Here is a 22,681-nt window from a genome sequence, read left to right on the forward strand (position 1 = left end):
TCAACCAACCCCTCCCCCCCACACAGTCCCACCCTCCCCTCCCAGGGCAACCCCAGCAACCCTGCAGGTCACCCCTCCTCCCAGGTCAACATAGGCTAACCCTCCACCCCTTTCAAAATCCCTAAAGTCCCCCTGTCCCATGCAGATGGACACACTCCCCGATAAGACCCTTCTGTGGTAGTGCTGATGACAGTAGGTGTGTCAGGACATGGAATCCGGCTAATGACAGAAATCCCAAAAAGTATAATAGAGTATAGATCCACAAGGTGTAGTTCCACCATGAAAGAGGAGAGCAGCTAAAGAAGGGGCAACCTGGGTTCCTCCAACAAAGTGTGACTCAGTTCATATCTGTAGTAGGTATGCCGCTGTGCTCTAAATCCTCCTATATCCTCGTAGCCATCACTGGAGCCTGTCTATGTCAAACCTTAAATCTGCGTGCACTCGTGAAATGGCAACAATTTTTTTACTTAACTTTTTTTAAAAAAGCTCCCTATGTGATGATTTTTTGGTGACAGGTTCTCTTTTTTTTAAATGTCTCCCCTGTATTCCACTGAATGTAAGGCATTGCACATTACATTCTTTCTGGGCGTCAATGACCAGGAATGTGTCACAGGGACCCAGAAGGGACATCACATCACTTTCAGGTCAGGAGAAGGGGAGGGGAGCAGATATGTCTGCTCTCCTTCCTCCCCTATACCACATCCTGCCGGCACACATTGAGCCAGTCCCGGGCCCACAGATGGGCAAGCGAAGCCTGGGACATATACTGTAGCTGGCGGGGGGGGGGGGAGGGTGACACTGTGGACTGTGTGTAAGCAATCGGGTGGCAGCTCTTTCACCTGACAGGTGAGCCCTGCTGCTTGCCTGCAGCACGGCTGAAGACAAAAAACCCTACCTGCCCGGCGCCCAGAACTACATCTCCCAGGCGTCAGGCGATAGGAATTGCACATCCCTACTATTCCCCGCTTGACAGGGGCGGACTGACAACTCATAGGGCCCCCGTGCAATAGGGGATCATGGGGCCCCTGTGTCCTTGCCCAAACTCAAAAAAGCCTATGAAAGAGGTTCCAGGGGCATCTCATGGGGCCCCCTACTGACCCCGGGCCCTCGGACAGTGCCAGAGTTTCCAAATGGTCAGTTCGCCCCAGCCGCTGGGGTTCTTGCAGCTGATTGCAGACAGGTCATTTGCAAGTGTGAATGCTCCTGTAAGTAAATAGCTGCCATTGACCAGTGATCTCCTCCTCCCTGTGAGAATACATTGGAAGCTGAGTCAGAGCAGATTTTATTGGCCTTCTTCAGTATTAGAAGAATATTAGGATGATAATATGTTCATCTTTGTGACTAAATATTGTTTTTAAACATCACTTTCTGCTGTGTTATTGTGTTCCTTTCCAGACATTAGACGTCTCCTGAAAGAAGAGGATCCAGACCCAACCGGGAAGAAAATGTTACTAATGGACAGGTTTGAAGAATTGCAGTATCTGCGCAGTGTCATCAGAGTGATGGAATTGCAATGTTGTAAGTGATTTTATCTGGGAGGCGAAAAAGACAAACAAACACAATTGGCCCTTTCATGGCCCTTTCATGGCAGACACAGATTCTTGTGGGCTAAAAGTTCACTACATGAAGTGTGTTAAACAAGATGACTTCTATTGACTCGCCTATTTGTTTATAAAATGCAAAATAAAATACAATCTCATCCCCCAGGCCTGCAGCTGGACCTTGTACAGCCTGTCTGACTGGATCCCCCCAAAAATATCAACACAAATATTTTCACTAAAAATACACTAAAATCATTATTAGCGGACACAAATACAATATAACTAATACAAAAATCCTGCTGAATCTAAAGGATAACATTGTATTGAGGTAATAAATAAAGCTCAGTGTAAATGAGGTGTTGGGGATAATTCACATAGGTGCTGTGGCCTGTACAGTATGGGTCAGTAGTTTATGGGGCAGGGGCTGTGTGCAGGCAGCCTATGTTACACAATGGGGACACAGCACATGTATGAACACAGCCGCAGCTCCTAATCTGACAGGCGTGTGGGTGCAGGTATACAGCCTTGAACAGTGTGCATTTGGTGACGCTCACCCACCCCTGTATACCTATTAAACGTAGGACCTGTGGCTGTGTGCATGCCCATAGAGTAACAGGCATCTTCAGCTGCATAGACAAACCACTCATTCACACAGCCAGAGTACCTGTGTGAATGAGCACTTAGGGCTTGTTCACGAGTGAGGTTGTGGGGTGGAAGAACCTCACAATTGAGCTGCACTTTTACTGCTCCCCAACCACTACACCTTTAGCTGTAGAGGCATTCACTGGGGATGTACACATGCCATGACTGCTTTGCTTCATGGCTGTGGCAAGGATTATACCCCCGGTCAAACACGACCCATTCAAGTGATTGGTGCTGCTTTGCAAGCATCTCACAACGATATTCATTGTTCAGTTTTAAGTGCACTAGTGTGAGATGAAGGGGTTAAAGTTCACTGCCTATCAAATGCTTACTGAAGAGCGAAGAGTACAGGTAAGGGGTAGGTGGTAGGATAACAGGCACACAGTTGCAGGGTACAGGGAAGGGTAGTTGGTAGGGTAGCAGGCACACAATGCTATGGTAAAGGAAAGGGTAGTTGGTAGGCTAGCAGGCACACAGTGGCAGAGTACAGGAAGGGGGTAGCTGGTAGAATAACAGGTCCGGGCAGAGGGCAGTGAACTGGCATGCAAGGTGTACAGGCTCACAAGGCTCAATGATTCAGGAGGGGGGGGGATGGTGGCACCAGGTAAAATCTGTCTCAGCCATCCCTGCCCCAGTTCACTCACCTCTGAAATCAGGTAGGATACGAAGGACGGTTGCTTAGGGTATGTAGCTGCCCCTCTGGCTCCAAGAACTGATCCCCTGTGGCTCCCTGGACCATCTGAAAGCTGATGGGGGGAGAAGAGGAGAAGCTGATTGTGCTGCAGGGGAGCCACAGTGGGATTGGTTTTAGCAGTAAGGCAGTACAGCCAGCCCTCCTGCTCATCAAGTGCCCGGACCACCCTGTTGAACTGATGGTCCTGGGCCCAATACAGCTGGGCCAGCTGTACCCCTTATTAGCAACCCTGCCATTACCACAATTAGTCATTATCATGCAGCTTTCCTTTTATTGTAACAAATGATATATAACATCACTGCTTACTTTGCATCTCTCTCCAAAACATCTGAGTCAGAAAAGGAAGTTAGAACCCTTTTACAATAATCAGTTTTTGAATCACTTTTGATGCCTTCACATTGACTTATAATGCAAACATGCAGCATGCAGGCCTATTCAAAGGGCAGTGCGCCTCTTGTTTTAAAAGATCTATAGCAGCGGTTCTCAACCTGGGGGTCGCGACCCCTTTGGGGGTCGAACGACCATTTCCCAGGGGTCGCCTAAGACCATCGGAAAACACATATTTCCGATGGTCTTAGGAACCGAGACACCGCTCCTCCGTCTCAGGCGATGTGTGGGCGGGATGATACGCTGCCCTGTCACCTGGCCACACCTCCATGATCGCTCAGCAGCTCCGCCTCCTCGCCGCTGATTGGCCACCGGAACTGTAGCTCAGGAGAGGCACACAGGCGGCCAATCACCGGCGAGGAGGTGGAGCTTGGAGAGGAGGAGCCGAGCGGCAGCGCGCGTACATCAAAGAAGATCGAGGGAGCTGCCGGAGCGAGTGAAGAGGAGAGCGGCCAGAGAAGGAAGACAGCTGACAGGTAAGTGAGAGAGCGAGCCCAGGCTGGAGCAGGGGTCAGCAAAGTAAGTATCATTGGTGTCAGTGGGAGGAATAGTGCCCCATCATTTGTGTCACTAATACCAACGATGGGGCACTATTCCTCCCCCCACTGACACCAACGATGTGGCACTATTCCTCCCCCCACTGACACCAACGATGTGGCACTATTCCTCCCCCCACTGACAACAACGATGTGGCACTATACCTCCCCCCACTGACACCAACGATGCGGCACTATTCCTCCCCCCACTGACACCAACGATGGGGCACTATTCCTCCCCTCACTGACACCAACGATGTGGCACTATTCCTCCCCCCACTGACACCAACGATGGGGCACTATTCCTCCCCCCACTGACACCAACGATGTGGCACTATTCCTCCCCCCACTGACACCAACGATGTGGCACTATTCCTCCCCCCACTGACACCAACGATGGGGCACTATTCCTCCCCCCACTGACACCAACGATGGGGCACTATTCCTCCCCCCACTGACACCAACGATGGGGCACTATTCCTCCCCCCACTGACACCAACGATGGGGCACTATTCCTCCCCCCACTGACACCAACGATGGGGCACTATTTTCCCCCCCCCCTGACCCCAATGATGGGGCACTATTCTCCCCTCCTCCACACTGACATCAATGATGGGGCACTATTCCTCCCACTGACACCAATGATGGGGCACTATTCCTCCCCCCACTGACACCAACGATGGGACACTATTTCCCCCCCCCCCCTGACCCCAATGATGGGGCACTATTCTCCCCTCCACCACACTGACATCAATGATGGGGCACTATTCCTCCCACTGACACCAATGATGGGGCACTATTCCTCCCACTGACACCAATGATGTGGCACTATTCCTCCCACTGACACCAGTGATGGGGCACTACTCCCACTGACACCAGTGATGGGGCACTACTCCCCCCACTGACACCAGTGATGGGGCACTATTCCTCCCACTGACACCAATGATGGGGCACTACTCCCCCCACTGACACCAATGATGGGGCACTACTCCCCCCACTGACACCAATGATGGGGCACTATTCCTCCCACTGACACCAATGATGGGGCACTATTCCTCCCACTGACACCAATGATGTGGCACTATTCCTCCCACTGACACCAGTGATGGAGCACTACTCCTCCCACTGACACCAGTGATGGGGCACTACTCCCCGCACTGACACCAATGATGGGGCACTATTCCTCCCACTGACACCAATGATGGGGCACTATTCCTCCCACTGACACCAAGGATGGGGCACTATTCCTCCCACTGACTCCAACGATGGGGCACTATTCCTCCCACTGACACCAACGATGGGGCACTATTCCTCCCACTGACACCAACGATGGGGCACTATTCCTCCCACTGACACCAACGATGGGGCACTATTCCTCCCACTGATACCAACGATGGGGCACTATTCCTCCCACTGATACCAACGATGGGGCACTATTCCTCCCACTGACACCAACGATGGGGCACTATTCCTCCCACTGATACCAACGATGGGGCACTATTCCTCCCACTGATACCAACGATGGGGCACTATTCCTCCCACTGACACCAACGATGGGGCACTATTCCTCCCACTGACACCAACGATGGGGCACTATTCCTCCCACTGACACCAACGATGGGGCACTATTCCTCCCACTGACACCAACGATGGGGCACTATTCCTCCCACTGACACCAACGATGGGGCACTATTCCTCCCACTGACACCAGTGATGGGGCACTATTCCTCCCACTGACACCAGTGATGGGGCACTATTCCTCCCACTGACACCAGTGATGGGGCACTATTCATCCCACTGACATCAGTGATGGGGCACTATTCATCCCACTGACATCAGTGATGGGGCACTATTCCTCCCACTGATACCAACGATAGGGCACTATTCCTCCCACTGACATCAGTGATGGGGCACTACTCCTTCCACTGACACCAATGACGTGGCACTACTCCTCCCACTGCAAAATTGCAGTTATGAAGTAGCAACGAAAATAATTTTATGGTTGGGGGTCACCACAACATGAGGAACTGTATTAAGGGGTCGCGGCATTAGAAAGGTTGAGAACCACTGATCTATAGGATTTAAAGGGCTACATTTTTCTTTCTCTTTTTAAACCCCAAAAGTGCTTCAAAAACTGATCAGAGTGAAAGGGCCCTTAATGCATCTGCCAGGTACTAAGATCACAGGAAAAACACAGGGAACAGATAGTTTTATTAAGTCCAGAAGCTGTCAGGATCTCTGGGTCCAGCTCTGATTGAGGTCTGAATAAGGGAGTCTCTCCACACAAGGCCACCACCCCAATATATGTTGTATTGTCCTTGGGGCAAATCACTTCCTTCGCCCTCCTCCTTCTCATAACCGAATGGGCTCACAGGAAGTGCACTGAACAATGTGGAAGACTGGTGGCATGTAGTGGGCAAAGGAAAAGTAGTGCTGGAGACAGCTCCTGATGGAAGGTGAGTATGGCCACACAATCTAGGATTTTTATTCTTTTAAAATGATAGACAACAAATTTTTTAAAAAATTAAGAAATTAGAGTCCTACTTTGTTCATGTTCTTCAGTTTTGTTTGTTACTTTGTTACTGCTCACACCTGCATGCACAGTGAAATGGTTAGTGTTGTCTTATATTAACTAGTGGCCGACTGCAGATAGCCAAATGACGGCTGCACTGTGGCCGGCCAATTCTGGGAGGGTGTCATATGACGTCCTCCAAGAACGCGCTCTCCTCCATGCCCCCGGGGGCGCGCACCCGGCAATCTCCGTGATTGCTGTGTCCTATGGACACAGCTGATCATGTGATCTGGTAAAAATCCAATCACAGCGGCCTTTTACCACATGATCAGCCGTGTCCAATGACACGCTGATCACCGGGAAATGCAATTGCCGGTTCTCGGCTGCACTTTCCTTACGCTGTGAAAGCGTGGGGAAAGTACTGTTGAGAACCAGCAGTTGTCAGAGCAGGGATCGGCACCGATCATTAGGACACTGATGATCAGTGCCCTGATGATCAGTGACCAGCAGTGCCACCCACCAGTGCCGCCCTCTTGTGCCCAGCAGTGCCACCCACCTGTGCCCAGCAGTGCCGCCAGTCAGTGCCCAGCAGTGCTGCCAGTCAGTGCCACCCAGCAGTGCTGCCAGAAGGTGCCGACTATCAGTGCCAGCTCATCAGTGCCGTCTATCCGTGCTACCTATCTGTGCCCATCAGTGCTGCCTATCAGTGCAGCCTCATCAACGCACATCAGTGAGGGAGAAAAATTACCTGTTTGCAAAATTTTATAATGGAAACAAAGAAACTTTTTTTTTTCAAATTTTTTGCTCTTTTTTTGTTTATAAGGCAAAAAGTAAAATACCCAGCGGCGAGTAGATACCACCAAAAAAAAACTAAACAATTCTGGTATTGAGTGGCAAATGCCAGTCAAGCTCTATGGTGCCAGGCAGTGAGCACAGGACCCACTAGAGGACATCGGGCCCTCAGGCCACCCTCATGAAGTCTGTTTCTGATTGTTTGGTCAGAGACATTCACACCAGTGGTCTGCTGGAGATCATTTTTTAGGGTTCCGGCAGTGCTCATCCTGTTCCTCCTTGCACAAAGAAGCAGATACCGGTCCTGCTGATGGGTTAAGGACTTTCTACAACCTTGTCCAGCTCTCCTAGAGTGCCTGTCTCTTGGAATCTCCTCCATGCTCTTGGGACTGTGTTGGGAGACACAGCAAACTTTCTGGCAATGGCACGTATTGATGTGCTGTCCGGGAGGAGTTGGGCTGCCTGTGCAACCTCTGTAAGGTCCAGGTATCACCTCATGCTACCAGTAGTGACACTGACCCTAGCCAAATGCAAAACTAGTGAAAAACAGAAAAGAGGAGTAGGGAAAAAATTGTCAGTGGCCTCCACCTCTAAAACCATTCCTGTTTTGGGGGTCATTAATACCAAAGCAGCTGAAACTGATTTACAACCCCCTCTGCTACTTAACTGACCAGATCAATATCCCAGGAGTGTCACTGACTTGATGCTATACTCTGATTAAAAAGTGTTCCTTTAATTTTTTTTTGAGCAGTGTATATTGTTTTAAACATTACTTAGTGCTGTATGTTATTGTGTTTCTTTCCAGGTGGATACGTTTTCATCCTGGCAAAAGGTAATCCAGCCCCAACCATGAATAAGAGTTTGACAAAATTCAGTTTTAGAAAATTCTTGTCTGAGCTAAATGATTTTGGTCTCATAAGTGATTTTGTCTGGGATACAAACACAATCGGCCTTTCCATGGTGAACAAAGTCCTGTGGGCTACAAGTGCACAACATGAAGCGTACCACAGTATGTGTGATGACTTCTATCGACTCCACTATATATTTATAAAATGCAAATTAAAATACCTTTTCACCTCCCAGGGCTGCTGTTAGAAATCACAGGACATCTCCTCAAAAATATCAAACTCATAATTTTACTAAAAATATACCTAAATGATTATTAGTAAACACAACACAACTTATGAAATTCCTGCTAAATCTAAAATATAAAACTGTATTGCAGTAAAAACAAAAGCTCTGTGTAACTGAGATCTTGGGGTTCATTCAGATGGGCGCTGTAGCCTGTCCAGTGTGAATCAATTGTTTTTGTGGCTAGAGCTGTGTGCAGGCAGCCTATGTTATGTTATGGGTACGGACACAACCTCAGGCATAGCTCCCAACTGTAATATGTCTCTTTATTAAAGTATATATGTAGGAACACTCACATAGATAAGGTAATTGTAAGCATAAAAACCGTGGTTAACAGTAAGGTGGTATCCAGGGTGAAGAGCCGTCATCTGGTTGTGGTATGGAGAGCTGCTTGAAAAAGGAGCGCACTTCCGCCTTCCACGGCCAGCGCATGCTCCGAAACGCTTCACAGTGCACCTTGGGTACCTGACGTCATCACGGCCATGCCGCCGCTACGCTCCACCTGGCTCTGAGGGAGGACGTGCACGCCAACCGGCCTCACCGCTGTTCCCCTCCAGCCACAACGCTTCTCCAGTAGCAAGCTGACCTCTCCATACTGCAAATAGATGACGGCTCTTCACCCTGAATACCACCTTACTGTTAACCACGGTTTTCATGCTTACAATTACCTTATCTATGAGAGTTTTCCTACATATATACTTTAATAAACAGAAATATTGCACTTAGAGGCGCTTCTCTCCTTCTCTCACCTACAGAGTCTGCTACAGTCTATTTGGAAGCCTTGCCCTCAGTGCTACACGGATCCCCACACTCTTCATATAACAGCCATAACCACCACAATTACCCCATACTAAGAGTACCCAGGACTTCCAGCAGTGTTTGTGCTGATACACCCCCCTCATTTTTTCTTAATAGCTCCCAACTCCCTGATTTCAAGGGACTGTTCCTGATTTCGAATGTAGCACTACCCCCCCATGAGCATTGCTTGAGTAATAAGTTTGGGATCCCTGGCAATCTGAACCCCCTGTTGGAGTCCACCCTCTTCTGACACCAATGTACTCCGCTAACCCAGATAATTTGCACCTGCAAAATGGACTCACACAAAGAGTAGTATAAACCAATGTGACGTTTATATTGAATTGCAGGGTAACTGAGTCAAGAATAACAGAATAGCATTTGACTTGATAATAACTCTGGTGAAGGTCAGCAACTATGACCCAATGTATATCAACATACACAATAATTAACAGTATTTACCCTCCAGGGGACCACCCACAGTACATATACTGCGGCAAAGTGGCCCATGTGCGCAGGATCACGTTTATAAACGTCATCCTGTTTACTTGGTAGGGGGCTGTCCTACCCGCAGCACTGATCGCGGCCGCGGGTGTCAATCACCGGGTCCTGGCCAATATTACCCGCCGGAACCTGGCAATTGCCGGCAAACACTTACAGGGAGCACAGCTGCATTGTTTTCAATGGAGCTCTCCTCCTTGTCAGTTTTCAGCACACTGTTCCGGAAAACTGAACTCAGCAATCTGGAACAGTGTGTAACAGTGAAGCACACACCCCCGCCCCCTAGTAAAACACTCCCCTCACACAGTTAACCCTTTGATTGCCTTTTAATGTGAACCCCTTCCTCCCCAGTGCCATTTTTTTTTTGCACTGATCACTGTATTGGTGTCACTGGGGATGTCAGTGACCCCAAGTCAGTTCCCCCCAGTGTCAGAATGTCCGTGCTGTGTTCTGCATGAGTTCCACCTATACATCCAGAACCTTCCTAGATTGCTTGGCTACAGAGGAAGCCAGAGGCAGAACTTGCAGCACTTGAACACGCTGAGCAGGCATTACTAAACAATTGCAGCTCTCTCTTAAGCAGAAAGCCTAAGTAAATTCTCCTAACAGTTCTCCTATCAAGCAGGGGAACCAACTGTACTCTTCTTATCCTAGCACCTATCTAGGAGGGTGCTACATACTATTTAAATGTCATTTTTCTTGGAGTTAGGCTTTAGTTATAAAGATTTTGAACTATAGACTGTAGATGTGATGTGTACATAGATGTGCAAAGGTTCTGGCAAAAGTGTGAATTTTCTTGAAACCTTCTGTAATTCCCAGATTTCCGTATCAACTCTCTGGAAAAACTACCTGACACCGTCAATAAAGACAAGAGAAAAGAGCTCTTCTCTGAAATAGATGGAATGGAAGAGGATATCATGATGTGTAAGTGATTTCTTTTAATATATATGTTTACAGCTGCACAATCTGCACAAATGATACATCTGTTAGGACATATAAGTTTGTGGGGGACATTCACATGAATTCAAAATACTTGTAATGACACCATTCTGGTAGTAGTTTCCTTAAGAACTACCTGCGCCTAGCTCAGACAAGCATTTGCACCAGAGATTGTAACATTATCCACACGTGCTCCAAATTCTCCCAGCTCCAACTACCACCATATATACTGCGAGCAGGCAGCACACCCAGGCCTCGTTCTGCTGGGTAACTTGATTGACAGCTGTACTTGGAAGTGAAGCGGGAGCCGTGGCCCTGCTGTTAATAGAAATTGCATTGTTTCCTTTGTTAATGTAAGTGCATTTTTAACCACTAGGGGACATATTCTGCTACAAGGCGGCCCCTGTGCGCAGGATCACGTATATAAACATGATTCTACATTTTGGGGTAGGGGGTGCATGCGACCACCCTACTCATGGCACCGATCGCGGCCGCGGATGTCAATCACTGGGTCCTGGTCAGTGATTATCTGCCGGAGTCCGACAATTGCCAGCAAACACTGACGGGGAGGAAGGCTGCATTGTTTTCAATGGAGTTCTCCTCCCTGTCAGTTTTCAGCACACTATTTCGGATTGCTAGGCACTGCCTTCCAGATCAGTGTGTAACAGTGAAGTACACCCCCGCCCCCTAGTAAAACACTCCCCTCACACAGTTAACCCTTTGATTTCCTTCAAATGTTAACCCCTTCCTCCCCAGTGCCATTAGTACAGTGTCAGTGGGATTTTTTTTTGCACTGATCACTGTATTGGTGTCACTAGGGATGTCAGTGACCCCAAGTCAGTTTCCCCCCAGTGTCAGAATGTCCACCGCAGTCCTGCCATAAGTCGCTGATTGCCACCATAAGTCGCTGATCACCGCTATTATGTTTAAAAAAAAATTAAAAATCCACTATCTATACTGCCATTTGTGCGCGCTATAACTTTCATGTAAATCAATTACCGTATTTTCCGGCGTATAAGACAACTTTTTACCCCTTGAAAATCTTCTCAAAAGTCGGGGGTCGTCTTATACGCCGGTATACGGCATGCTGACACTTTTTAGGGGGGCGGCGCGGACACTAAGTACAGGGGTGGGCAGGGGCTGCTGTCTCTTACCTGGCTCCGGTCCCGCGACGATCCGGTCCAGGAAGCGCGGCTGCTCCTTCATTCGGTTCAGCCACTGGATGTTCGCGCGGTTGCTCGGCTCCGCCTCCTCACCGGTGATTGGCCGCCAGAACTGTAGCTCAGGAAAGGCACACAGGCGCAATGTTGGGGCACTATTCCTCCCACTGCCACCAATGTTGGGACACTATTCCTCCCACTGACACCAGTGTTGGGACACTATTCCTCCCACTGACACCAATGTTGGGACACTATTCCTCCCACTGACACCAATGATGGGGCACTATTCCCCCCACTGATACTAATGATGGGGCACTATTCCTGCCACTGATACCAGTGATGGGGCACGATTCCTCCCACTGACACCAATGATGGGGCACAATTCCTCCCACTGACACCAATGATGGGGTGCTATTCCTCCCACTGACACCACTGATGGGGCACGATTCGTCGCTCTGACACCAATGATGGGGCACTATTCCTCCCACTAATACCAATGATGGGGCACTATTCCTCCCACTAATACCAATGATGGAACACTATTCCTCCCACTGACACCAATGACAGGGCACGATTCTTCCCACTGGTGTGCATTGGAAGAGGGGTAGTCTTATACGGCGAGTATAGCCCAAACACTACATTTTAACAGGAAAAGTAGGGGGTCGTCTTATACGCCCAATCGTCTTATACGCCGGAAAATACGGTAATTTACACATGTTGGGATTTTTCTTAGCAAAGACATGTCGCAGAATACATTTTGGACTAAATTTATGATGAAATTTGATTTTTAGATTTTATTACTGGACATGTTTTATCGCAAAAAGTCCAAAATATTGTTTTTTTTCTCAAAAATTGTCGGTCTTTTTTTTATAGGGCAAAAAATAAAAACCGCACAGGGGATCAAATACCACTGAAAGAAAGCTCAATTTGTGTGAAAAAAAGGATGTAAATTTAATTTTGTTGCAGCATTGCATGATCGCGCAATTGTCAGTTAAAGTAACACAGTGCTGTAACGCAAACCGATTCTGTAACAACTTCCTGACCACCCTATAGCAGAAATACTGCTACAGGGTGGCATGGGTGTGCAAAATCATATATATATAATAAATACGTGATTCGTGTACCCGTGGGTTTTCATGTCCCTCCCAGATGGCGTCAGATTGCACGTCAGTACACCAGTAATCATATTTAACCCCTTGTTTGCCAGGAACACGCTCATACACAATAAACCTCCATTGCTAGTTTAGTGTCTGAATGGAACAATATCTTTGATCAGATCAGCACTATACCAGCATTCACATTAGTATAGTGTCCCCAAAAACACAGCGTTAGTGGGATCAGCCCCGGCACCTGCCAGCACCCTGTTTTCTCCCCCAACAAGTGCAGTGTCAGTAGGTCACTGTCACTTGATACATTGCACACAAAACCGCAGTGTTGGCAGAATTAGGCCTGATCTCTGTTAGCACTTTCCGGTAAATTTTGATGACTCTCATAGGCAGCAGAGTGCCAGTACTAGTGCCACGCTACCTTTTGGTGAACTGGCGAGCACTAGAGGCCTAGTACATCGTGGTCTTTCACATACCTCTTAGATTGTAAGCTCCCAGGATCAGGCCCTCCCAACCCTCTTGTATTGAATTGTATTGTTGCTGTATTGTCTCCCATTATATTGTAAAGCGCTGAGCAAACTGTTGGCGCTATATACATCCTGTATAATAATAATACCAGCACTGCAGTATGACTTGGTGACGTGGCGAGTCCCATAAGTGCAGTACAAGCTGGTGCGGAGGCGAGCACAAATATTGTCCTGCAACCACCAAGAATCCGCACACAGGCCCATAGAGCACCTAGTATCCTTCCAGATGTGCTTGCAAATCCCAATTGGTAGCCCACAAATTCTGCAGCACCCGTACTTCCCCCATTCGCTGACCAACCTGGAATTCAGGTGGAAACAGCAAATTTAACTACTCCCCTTGATTTTTGGAGCTGTTTTTCACAGAAGATCTGTATGCATTGATTGTGGATCAAAAGAATTTATATGCACAACAATTTATCGCCGCCAACCCAGATTCAAATCTTGCCAGACCATTCGCATGGAAACCCATTACGGTTTCAAAATTAAAATTTTTTTGGGGTCTAACCCTCAACATGGGCATTACTAAAAAAAATGACTCGCGGTTGTATTAGTCCACAGACCCGAATCATCATATGCCATGTTCTCTGCAGCCATGGCCAGACATAGATATGAGAGTATAATGTGTTTTATGCATTTCAAAGACAATACACTCTGTCATCCTCGGGGTGACCCTGAATTTGACCAGCTCCACAAAATTCAGCCCCTCGCAAATCACCTTAAACAAAAATTTGCAGATGTCTATACTCCCCAGCAAACAAATCTGCGTTGATGAGTCCCTCATTAATTTTTCTGGCCGCCTTGCATTCAATTTCTCCCCAGCAAGCGTGCCAGATATGGGGTCAAGATGTAGAAGACCTGTGAGAGGGCAACAGGCTATACATATAAGATTTGGATTTACGAGGGAAAAGATAGTCACGTGGATCTCCCTGGATGCCCAGACTACATGGGGAGAAGTGGCAAGATAGTTTGGGACTTGGTGTCATCCTTTTTTATTATGGGGTACCACTTATATGTGGACAGTTTTTATTCAAGCGTGCCACTATTTAGACATTTGTACAATCTTAGAACTGGTGCAGGTGGCACCCTGTGACCGAATGTGTGTCCACCATTAGAAGTGGGTGGATGCAGGGCGGTATATTCTAATGGTGGGCATACCACACACTAGTAGAGATTTCTTTTCATTTTTTCATTCAGTCCACAGGCTGCATCCAAAAAAAAAAACCATACCATCCCAACAAGGATCAGCAATGTACTGGTACATCCCTGGATTTTTAATGGTTATACATACTGGTACATCCCTGGTTATACCAGGATGATGCCTACAGCTGCAGGCATCATCCTGGCATCGTATTTTTCAGCCAGCGATCGGCTTTCATGTAAAAGCAATCCTAGTGGCTAATTAGCTGCAGGATTGCTTTTACAAGCAGTGGGAGATGATAGACCCCCTCCCCCGCTGCCTTCCACGGTTTTCCTGGGCAGTCCCGTGCCAGCGGGGTAACCTGAGAATGCAGCCAGTGTTTCTGCCAGCTGATCATAGAGCTGATTGGGAACCAAAATGGAGCCAACCATCTCTACAGTATAAGAAATCGGAAGCCTCGAGCATTTCATCACTTCCGTTTCGCAGGATATAAACAGCACCATTTGTAAATTGGGAAAGCATCTGATCACACCGATCTTGGTTTGACTAGATAATGTAAGGGCAGAGGAGATATCCAGGGTCTGATAGACCCCAGATTTCTCAAAAAAGAATATATGACAATGCCCATTGAAGTTATAGGGGATATTTGCATTCCCTGTGATAGCATTAAAAGTGCTAAAAAAAAAAATGAAAGGAACAGTGCAAAAATAATTTAAAAAATCAAAATAACTTAAAAAAACCCTGTGCCAGTATGTAAACATCGGTTCCACCATGCATATGAGGTATCGCCGTGAATGTCAGATCAAGGGCAGTAATTCTAACACTAGACCGCCTCTGTAAATCTAAAATGGTAGCTTGTGGAGGCTTTTAAAACGTTGCCTATGGATATTAAAAATGTATGCAGTTTGTCACCATTGCACAGGGCATGTGCAGCTTTAAATCATGTCATGTTTGGTATCTATTTACTTGGCATACCATCTTTTATATCTTACCAAATAATTGGCCAATATGTTGTGTTTTTGTGTATTAAAAGTAAAAAACGTGTTTGTTTTTTTTAATTTGCTTTTCAAAAATCACTGTGTGAGTATTATATGACATAAAAAATTGTAGCACCCACCATTTTATTCACTAGGGTGTCGGCTTTAAAAAATATATAATGTTTGGGGTTTTAAATTAATTTCCTAGCAATAAATACAGATTTTTTTCATGTGACCAAAAAGTGTCAGAAAGGCTTGATCTTCAGGTGGTTAGAAGAGTGAATGATGTGTGGCATAAACTTCTTATGCTGTGCATAAAATACCCCCACCCCCCAAAGCGACCCCTTTTTGGAAAGTAGACACCCCAAACTATTTGCTGAGAGGCATGTTGAATCAATTATTTTTTTACCACAAGTTTTAGAGAAATTACAAAAAAAACATTTTTTTTTACACAAAATTGTCACTTAAATGATTTACTGCTCACACATGTCATGGGTGTATGTGCAATTACTCCCCAAAATACATTCTGCTACTTCTCCCGAGTATGGGGGTACCACATATGAGAGACTTTTTGGCAGTCTAGCCAAGTACAGGACCCCAAAATCCAATAAGCACCTTCAGGCTTTTAAAAGGGCTTAATTTCCTCATAACACTTCCTGACTACCTATCAGCTTATTTTTCATATCTTGTCTGTTGCCACAAGTTTTTGGAAAATGAAGAAAAAAAACAAAAATATATTTTTTCTTTTCTTTTTGACTTTTAGACTTTTTGGCAGTCTAGCCAAGTACAGCACCTCTAAATCCAATAAGCACCTTCAGGCTTTTAAAGGGCTTTATTTCCACATTACACTTCCAGACTACCTATCACAGTTTCGGAGGCTCTGAAATGCCAGGATAGCACCAACCCCCCCAAATGACCCCTTTTTGGAAAGCAGACACCCCAAGGAATTTGATAAGAAGCATGGTGAGTATTTTACAGATTTCTACTGTTGCCACAAGTTTTTGGAAAATAAAGAAAAAAAACAAACATTTTTTCTTTTCTTCTTTTTATATTTCAAAACCTTGTGAGAAAAAATGAGATCTGCAAAATACTCACCATGCCTCTTTTTAAATTCCTTGGAGTGTCTACTTTCCAAAAGTAAACCATTTGGGGGGGGTTTGGTGCTATCCTGACATTTCAGGACCTCCGAAACTGTGATAGGTAGTGAGAAAGAGAAATGAGGAAGTTACGCACTTTCCGTGTTTCAAAGTGGTCATTGGATTTCAGACTCCTGTATGTGGCTAGGCTCCCAAAATGTCTCACACATGTGGTATCCCCATACTCGGTAGAAGTAGCAGAATTTATATTGGGGTGTAATTCCACATATACCCATGGCTTGTGCGAGAAATAAATCATTTAAATGACAACTTTGAGTAAAAAAGAAAAAAAAATGTTTTTCATTTTCCAGAAACTTGTGTAAAAAAAATAAATCTTCCATGGACTCAATATACCTCTCAGCAGATAGCTTAGGGTGTCTACATTCCGAACCTTCCTTTACATTTTCTTTTCTGCCCACAAAAATGTATAATTTTGTCTCACTGAGCCTATCTTAAAGAACTTCATTAAAGCCAGCAACTGTTGAGATAATGAACACCTTGGTCAGGCCTATGTCATGTACAATATATACCATATTTTTCGCTTCATAAGACGCACCCAGATTTTAGAGGAGGAAAACAAGAAAAAAAATATTCTGAACCAATGGACTGCAGACATAATACAGGAGATGACTATAGACTGCAGACACCGTACAGGAGATGACCAGAGACTGCAGACACCGTACAGGAGATGACCAGAGACTGCGCACATAGTACAGGAGATGACCAGAGACTGCGGACGTAGTACAGGAGATGACCAGAGACTGCAGACGTAGTACAGGAGATGACCAGAGACTGCGGACGTAGTACAGGAGATGACCAGAGACTGTGGACGTAGTACAGGAGATGACCAGAGACTGCGGACACAGTACAGGAGATGACCAGAGACTGCGGACATAGTACAGGAGATGACCAGGGACTGCGGACACTGTACAGAAGATGACCAGAGACTGCGGACATAGTACAGGAGATGACCAGGGACTGCGGACATACTACAGAGAGAGCAGAAGCAGAGAGAGCAGTATGTGTTGAGATGACCTGTCTTTTCTGGTTGTATTCACTATGGATCCCATCATGAGCATAATGCGGCACGTTCTACCATTTTTTCCTTCACGCAAAACCTGGAACTGACTGCGCTGGTGTACCGGGCTCATTTGAAAACATGGAAAAAGCTTTGCATGCATTTCTGATGATGAAAAAAGGCTCTGGACAGCATTTGGTTATGGAACAGTTAAAAAACGCTTCTAAACGCAAATGCTTATAAATGCAGTTAGCCGCGTTTACAAGCGTTTGACGTTTGAAACGTTGATAAAATCTACTCCTGAATGCAAGTTTGCTGCGTTCAAAAAAATGTCTGTAAACTCAACTGCCTGTAAATGACATAGTGTACATGGACACATAGGAACACATTAGGGAGGGTTCAGGAGCTGCTGAAAAAAAAACGCAGAAAAGCTCCTGAACGTGAGTTTATCAGCTGCAGTGTACATGAACCCTTCTTCTTAGGCAAAGCACAAGCGGATAATGACAAGTAGCCTGCTGAGTAAATCAATCACTTGCTTGTTATGTCAATGGGCACTTGTCACACTAATTGTGTAGCGCGGTATCCTGAGATTGGGATGGATGGTATCTGTGGTGTAAATGTTCTCCAGCAACACCGCTGGCACTTGTGGACAGTGTTCACTATTATGGATGAGGGTGTAGCTGTAGTGGCAGCCAAGCAATGTTCACTATGGCAGTGAGGTACATTGGGTTTCTCTCACCCGATTTACTTTGGATTAGCAGGGTGCGGCGGTCCATCTCACCCGCAGAACAGGAACAGTCCTCGGCCCCTCCGGTTCAGGCCTGAAGCTGTGCTTTCTCTCTTTCCTGCTGTCAGGGTGTTCAGCTTGCAGCGCAGTAGGCCAGACCATCAGCAACCTTCTCCACCCTTTCTCTCTCTACTGGCTCCACGGCCTAATTTGTCTCCTATTGATCGGGACCCAGGACTCCCAATTCTGGGTCACATGATCGCTGTGATAGCCTCCGATTGGCTATCACAGTGATCAGTCACTGTACAGCCCGGCCCCCTTGTTTTTTTTTTTTTCTTTCTATGAATGGAGGAGAGAGATACATTGTATCTCTCTAACTCCTGGCATAGAGGGCAAAAAAAATGTTTGTAACAAAAAAAAAAAGATAAATACGTAGGTGTCAGTGTGTTTTAGGTAAAAAAAAACGACAAATGGGCACTTTTGTTTCTGGGCTATACTACAGGTACAAACTACAAATAACATACACTTATATGGTATCGCTGCGATTGTCAAGAGCTGGGGAATTTATTTTGGTTGTTCTTTGGTGGTGTGGGGGGGGGGGGCATCCTATACCTACATACTTTAGCTAATAGGTGTTCCTCCTTCCCATCTCAAAAGGTTGAAAGGTATGCCTCAGGTCCTAATCTGACCGGTGTGTGGTCCTAAACACAGATAGTGTACATTCGGGGCCCCTCACCCACACCTGCACACCTTTCTAACTAATACCTGTGGCTGTTGGTGAATAGCAGGTGACCCATTCAAGTGAATAGCGCTGCTTTGCAAGTGCCCCACAACTGCATGCATTGCATATGGTTGCAGCGCGCTAGTGCAATACAATGCCTCCTCTCTGCCTGTCAAATACTCTCTGAGGAGCAAAGGGGGATGGTAAGGGGTAGTTGGGAGAACACCAGGCACACAATGGAAGGCTACAGGAAAGGGTAGTTGGAAGGATATCAGGCACACAGTGGAAGGATAAAGGGAATGGGTAATTGGGAGGATAGCAGGCACAAAGTGGCAGGTTTAGGGAACAGTAGTTGGTAAGATAACAGGCACACAATGGCAGGGTACAGAGGGGTGTAGTTGGCAGGATAGCAGGCACACAGTAGAGGGTTACAAGGAGGTGGTAGTTGGTAGTGTAGCACTACCCCCTTAGGAGTTGCTGAAGATTTGGGTCCCCCTATAGTCCTGCACAGCCAGGCAACACGCATTTCCTTCTAGCCTTGCACTCCAGAGACAGTAAACAGACCTTGAACTTGGGTTTTTTTTTTGCATTTTAATATGGGATTTAAACTTGGATGGGGATGAGGGATACGTGGGATGCCCAAGAAACTGTTGAGCTGAGGGTAACTTCCTAGAACTATGTACAAGTGCTCAGGAGGGTTTGTTTCTTCTTGGAGAGCTATCCAGCCTTTCCTGGTTAGCCACCTCAGACTCTAAACAAAAAACCCCACAAAAGGATATAGCACCTCAAAGGCTAATAAGCAGCATAAATGTATTATGGACGTAACAATAAAACAGATCATATATGCAAAACAATGCACATACCCCATCCATCCCAGCCCCCTACCATCAACCAACCCCCCCCCCCCCCAACAATGTCCCGCGCTCCCCTCCCCCTCCCAGGGCAACCCTACAGGTCCCTCCTCCCCAAAGCCAGGTCAACATGGGCTAACCCTCCACCCCTTTCAAAATCCTCCAAGACAGTGTGACTCAGTTCATATCTGTAGTAGGTATGCCGCTGTGCTCTAAATCCTCCTATATCCTCGTAGCCATCACTGGAGCCTGTCTATGTCAAACCTTAAATCTGCGTGCACTCGTGAAATGGCAACAATTTTTTTACTTAACTTTTTTTAAAAAAAGCTCCCTATATGATGATTTTTTGGTGACATGTTCTCTTTTTTGAAATGTCTCCCCTGTATTCCACTGAGTGTAAGGGATTGCACATTACATTCTTTCCGTGCGTCAATGACCAGGAATTTGTCAAGCAGGGACCTAGAAGGGATATCACATCACTTCCAGGTCAGAGGAAGGGGAGGGGAGCAGATATGTCTGCTCTCCTTCCTCCCCTATACCACATCCTGCCGGCACACTTTGAGCCAGTCCTGGGCCCGCAGATGGGCAAGCGAAGCCTGGGACATATAGCTGGCGGGAGGGGGGGGGGGTGACACTGTGGGCTGTGTGGAAGCAATCGGGTGGCAGCGCTTCCACCTGACAGGTGAGCCCTGCTACTTGCCCGCAGCACGGCTGAAGGCAAAAACACCCTACCTGCCCGGCGCCCAGAACTACATGTCCCGGGGGTCAGGCGATAGGAATTGCACATCCCTGCTATTCCCCACTGGGGTTCTTGCAGCTGATTGCAGACAGGGGTCATTTGCAAGTGTGAATGCTCCTGTAAGTAAATAGCTGCCATTGACCAGTGATCTCCTCCCTGTGAGCATACATTGGAAGCTGAGTCAGAGCAGATTTTATTGGCCGCCTTCAGTATTAGAACAATATTAGGATGATAATATGTTCATCTTTGTGACTAAATATTGTTTTTAAACATCACTTTCTGCTGTGGTATTGTGTTCCTTTCCAGGCAATGAAATTCCCCACCTGAAAGAAGAGGATCCAGACCCAACCGGGAAGGAAAGGTTACGAATGTTCAACTTTGAAGAACTGCCGTATCGGCACAGAATCACCATATGGGTGGATTCCCACAGCTTTATCTGTCTCAAGGATGTGATGTTTTGTAAGTGATTTTCTCTGGGAGGCGAAAAAAAACAAAACCAATTGGCCCTTTCATGGCCCTTTCATGGTAGACACAGATTCTTGTGGGCTAAAAGTTCACTACATGAAGTGTGTGTTAAACAAGATTACTTCTATTGACTCGCCTATTTGTTTATAAAATGCAAAATAAAATACAATCTCATCCCCCAGGGCTGCAGCTGGACCTTGTACAGCCTGTCTGACTGGATCCCCCCAAAAATATCAACACAAATATTTTCACTAAAAATACACTAAAATCATTATTAGCGGACACAAATACAATATAACTAATACAAAAATCCTGCTGAATCTAAAGGATAACATTGTATTGAGGTAATAAATAAAGCTCAGTGTAAATGAGGTCTTGGGGATAATTCACATAGGTGCTGTGGCCTGTACAGTATGGGTCAGTAGTTTATGGGGCAGGGGCTGTGTGCAGGCAGCCTATGTTACACAATGGGGACGCAGCACATGTATGAACACAGCCACAGCTCCTAATGTGACAGGCGTGTGGGTGCAGGTATACAGCCTTGAACAGTGTGCATTTGGTGACGCTCACCCACCCCTGTATACCTATTAAACGTAGGACCTGTGGCTGTGTGCATGCCCATAGAGTAACAGGCATCTTCAGCTGCATAGACAAACCACTCATTCACACAGCCAGAGTACCTGTGTGAATGAGCACTTAGGGCTTGTTCACGAGTGAGGTTGTGGGATGGAAAAACCTCACAATTGAGCTGCACTTTTACTGCTCCCCAACCACTACACCTTTAGCTGTAGAGGCATTCACTGGGGATGTACACATGCCATGACTGCTTTGCTTCATGGCTGTGGCAAGTATTATACCCCCTGTCAAGGATTCATTAAACGATCACCCTGTCACGTGTCCACCACACGCCACGCCCACAGCGACTAGCTAACCGTGACGCACGCGTGCAGCCGCGACAGGGTGGTAAAGAGGGGATAATAAAGGGATTTACACTTAAATATCTCAAACCGTATATAAGATCAGCTGTGATACCTTTTCACAGCCCGCACTACCTCTGGCCACCACCAGATGGAGACTCCACTCCAATCCAGCTGGTCAACCACACACTGGCAGATACGATCTTACATACAACCTGGTGCCCTGATTAGAGTTGAGGACCAGCTTAGTAATCACACACCCTTCTAAAGGTCCCTTCAGCTATCCTAGCTTGAACCCCGGTGCTGATAACCCTTCCACTGTCCACACACCCCCACACCAGACGCACCACAAAAGGTAGCCTGCCACCACCCAACAGTTTATCCGCAGAATGGTCTGTTGAGACACCACACACACACAGATCTCCGTCTGGCAGATCTGTTACCTTTGCAATCTGCGTGCAATCTGCCCACTCACAGTGCAGTTGCATACAGATTGGCAATGAGCTTAACCGAGCGTTTTAAAAGCACTAAAATACAATACAATCTAATCTCTCTGATCTAGTCTCTCCGAAGATATGAGCACGTGCTTAAATACACAGAAGTTCACTAATTAATTTTAAGATTTATTTTCCCAAAGTGGGCAGTGCATAAAATATGTACAAAATATAACAAGTTACAGAAAATACAAAAGATATAAGAAGACACACAAATGACTAATTACTATAAAAT

General features: G+C 46.5%; 1 protein-coding gene across 1 annotated transcript in view; it reads left to right on the forward strand.

Annotated features, from left to right (window-relative positions):
• LOC149452040 (uncharacterized) overlaps positions 1-22,681 on the forward strand; it is a 77,680-nt gene that overhangs the window by 15,363 nt on the left and 39,636 nt on the right. Inside the window, exon 3 of the mRNA XM_089689850.1 lies at positions 20,877-21,029. Coding sequence (XP_089545976.1) covers positions 20,877-21,029 — 153 coding nt within the window. The remainder of the gene's footprint in view (positions 1-20,876; positions 21,030-22,681) is intronic.

Source organism: Staurois parvus, unplaced genomic scaffold (genome assembly GCF_062004578.1).
Source record: "Staurois parvus isolate SC_StPar_1 unplaced genomic scaffold, SC_StPar_1.0 ptg000500l, whole genome shotgun sequence".
NCBI classification, from domain to species: domain Eukaryota; kingdom Metazoa; phylum Chordata; class Amphibia; order Anura; family Ranidae; genus Staurois; species Staurois parvus.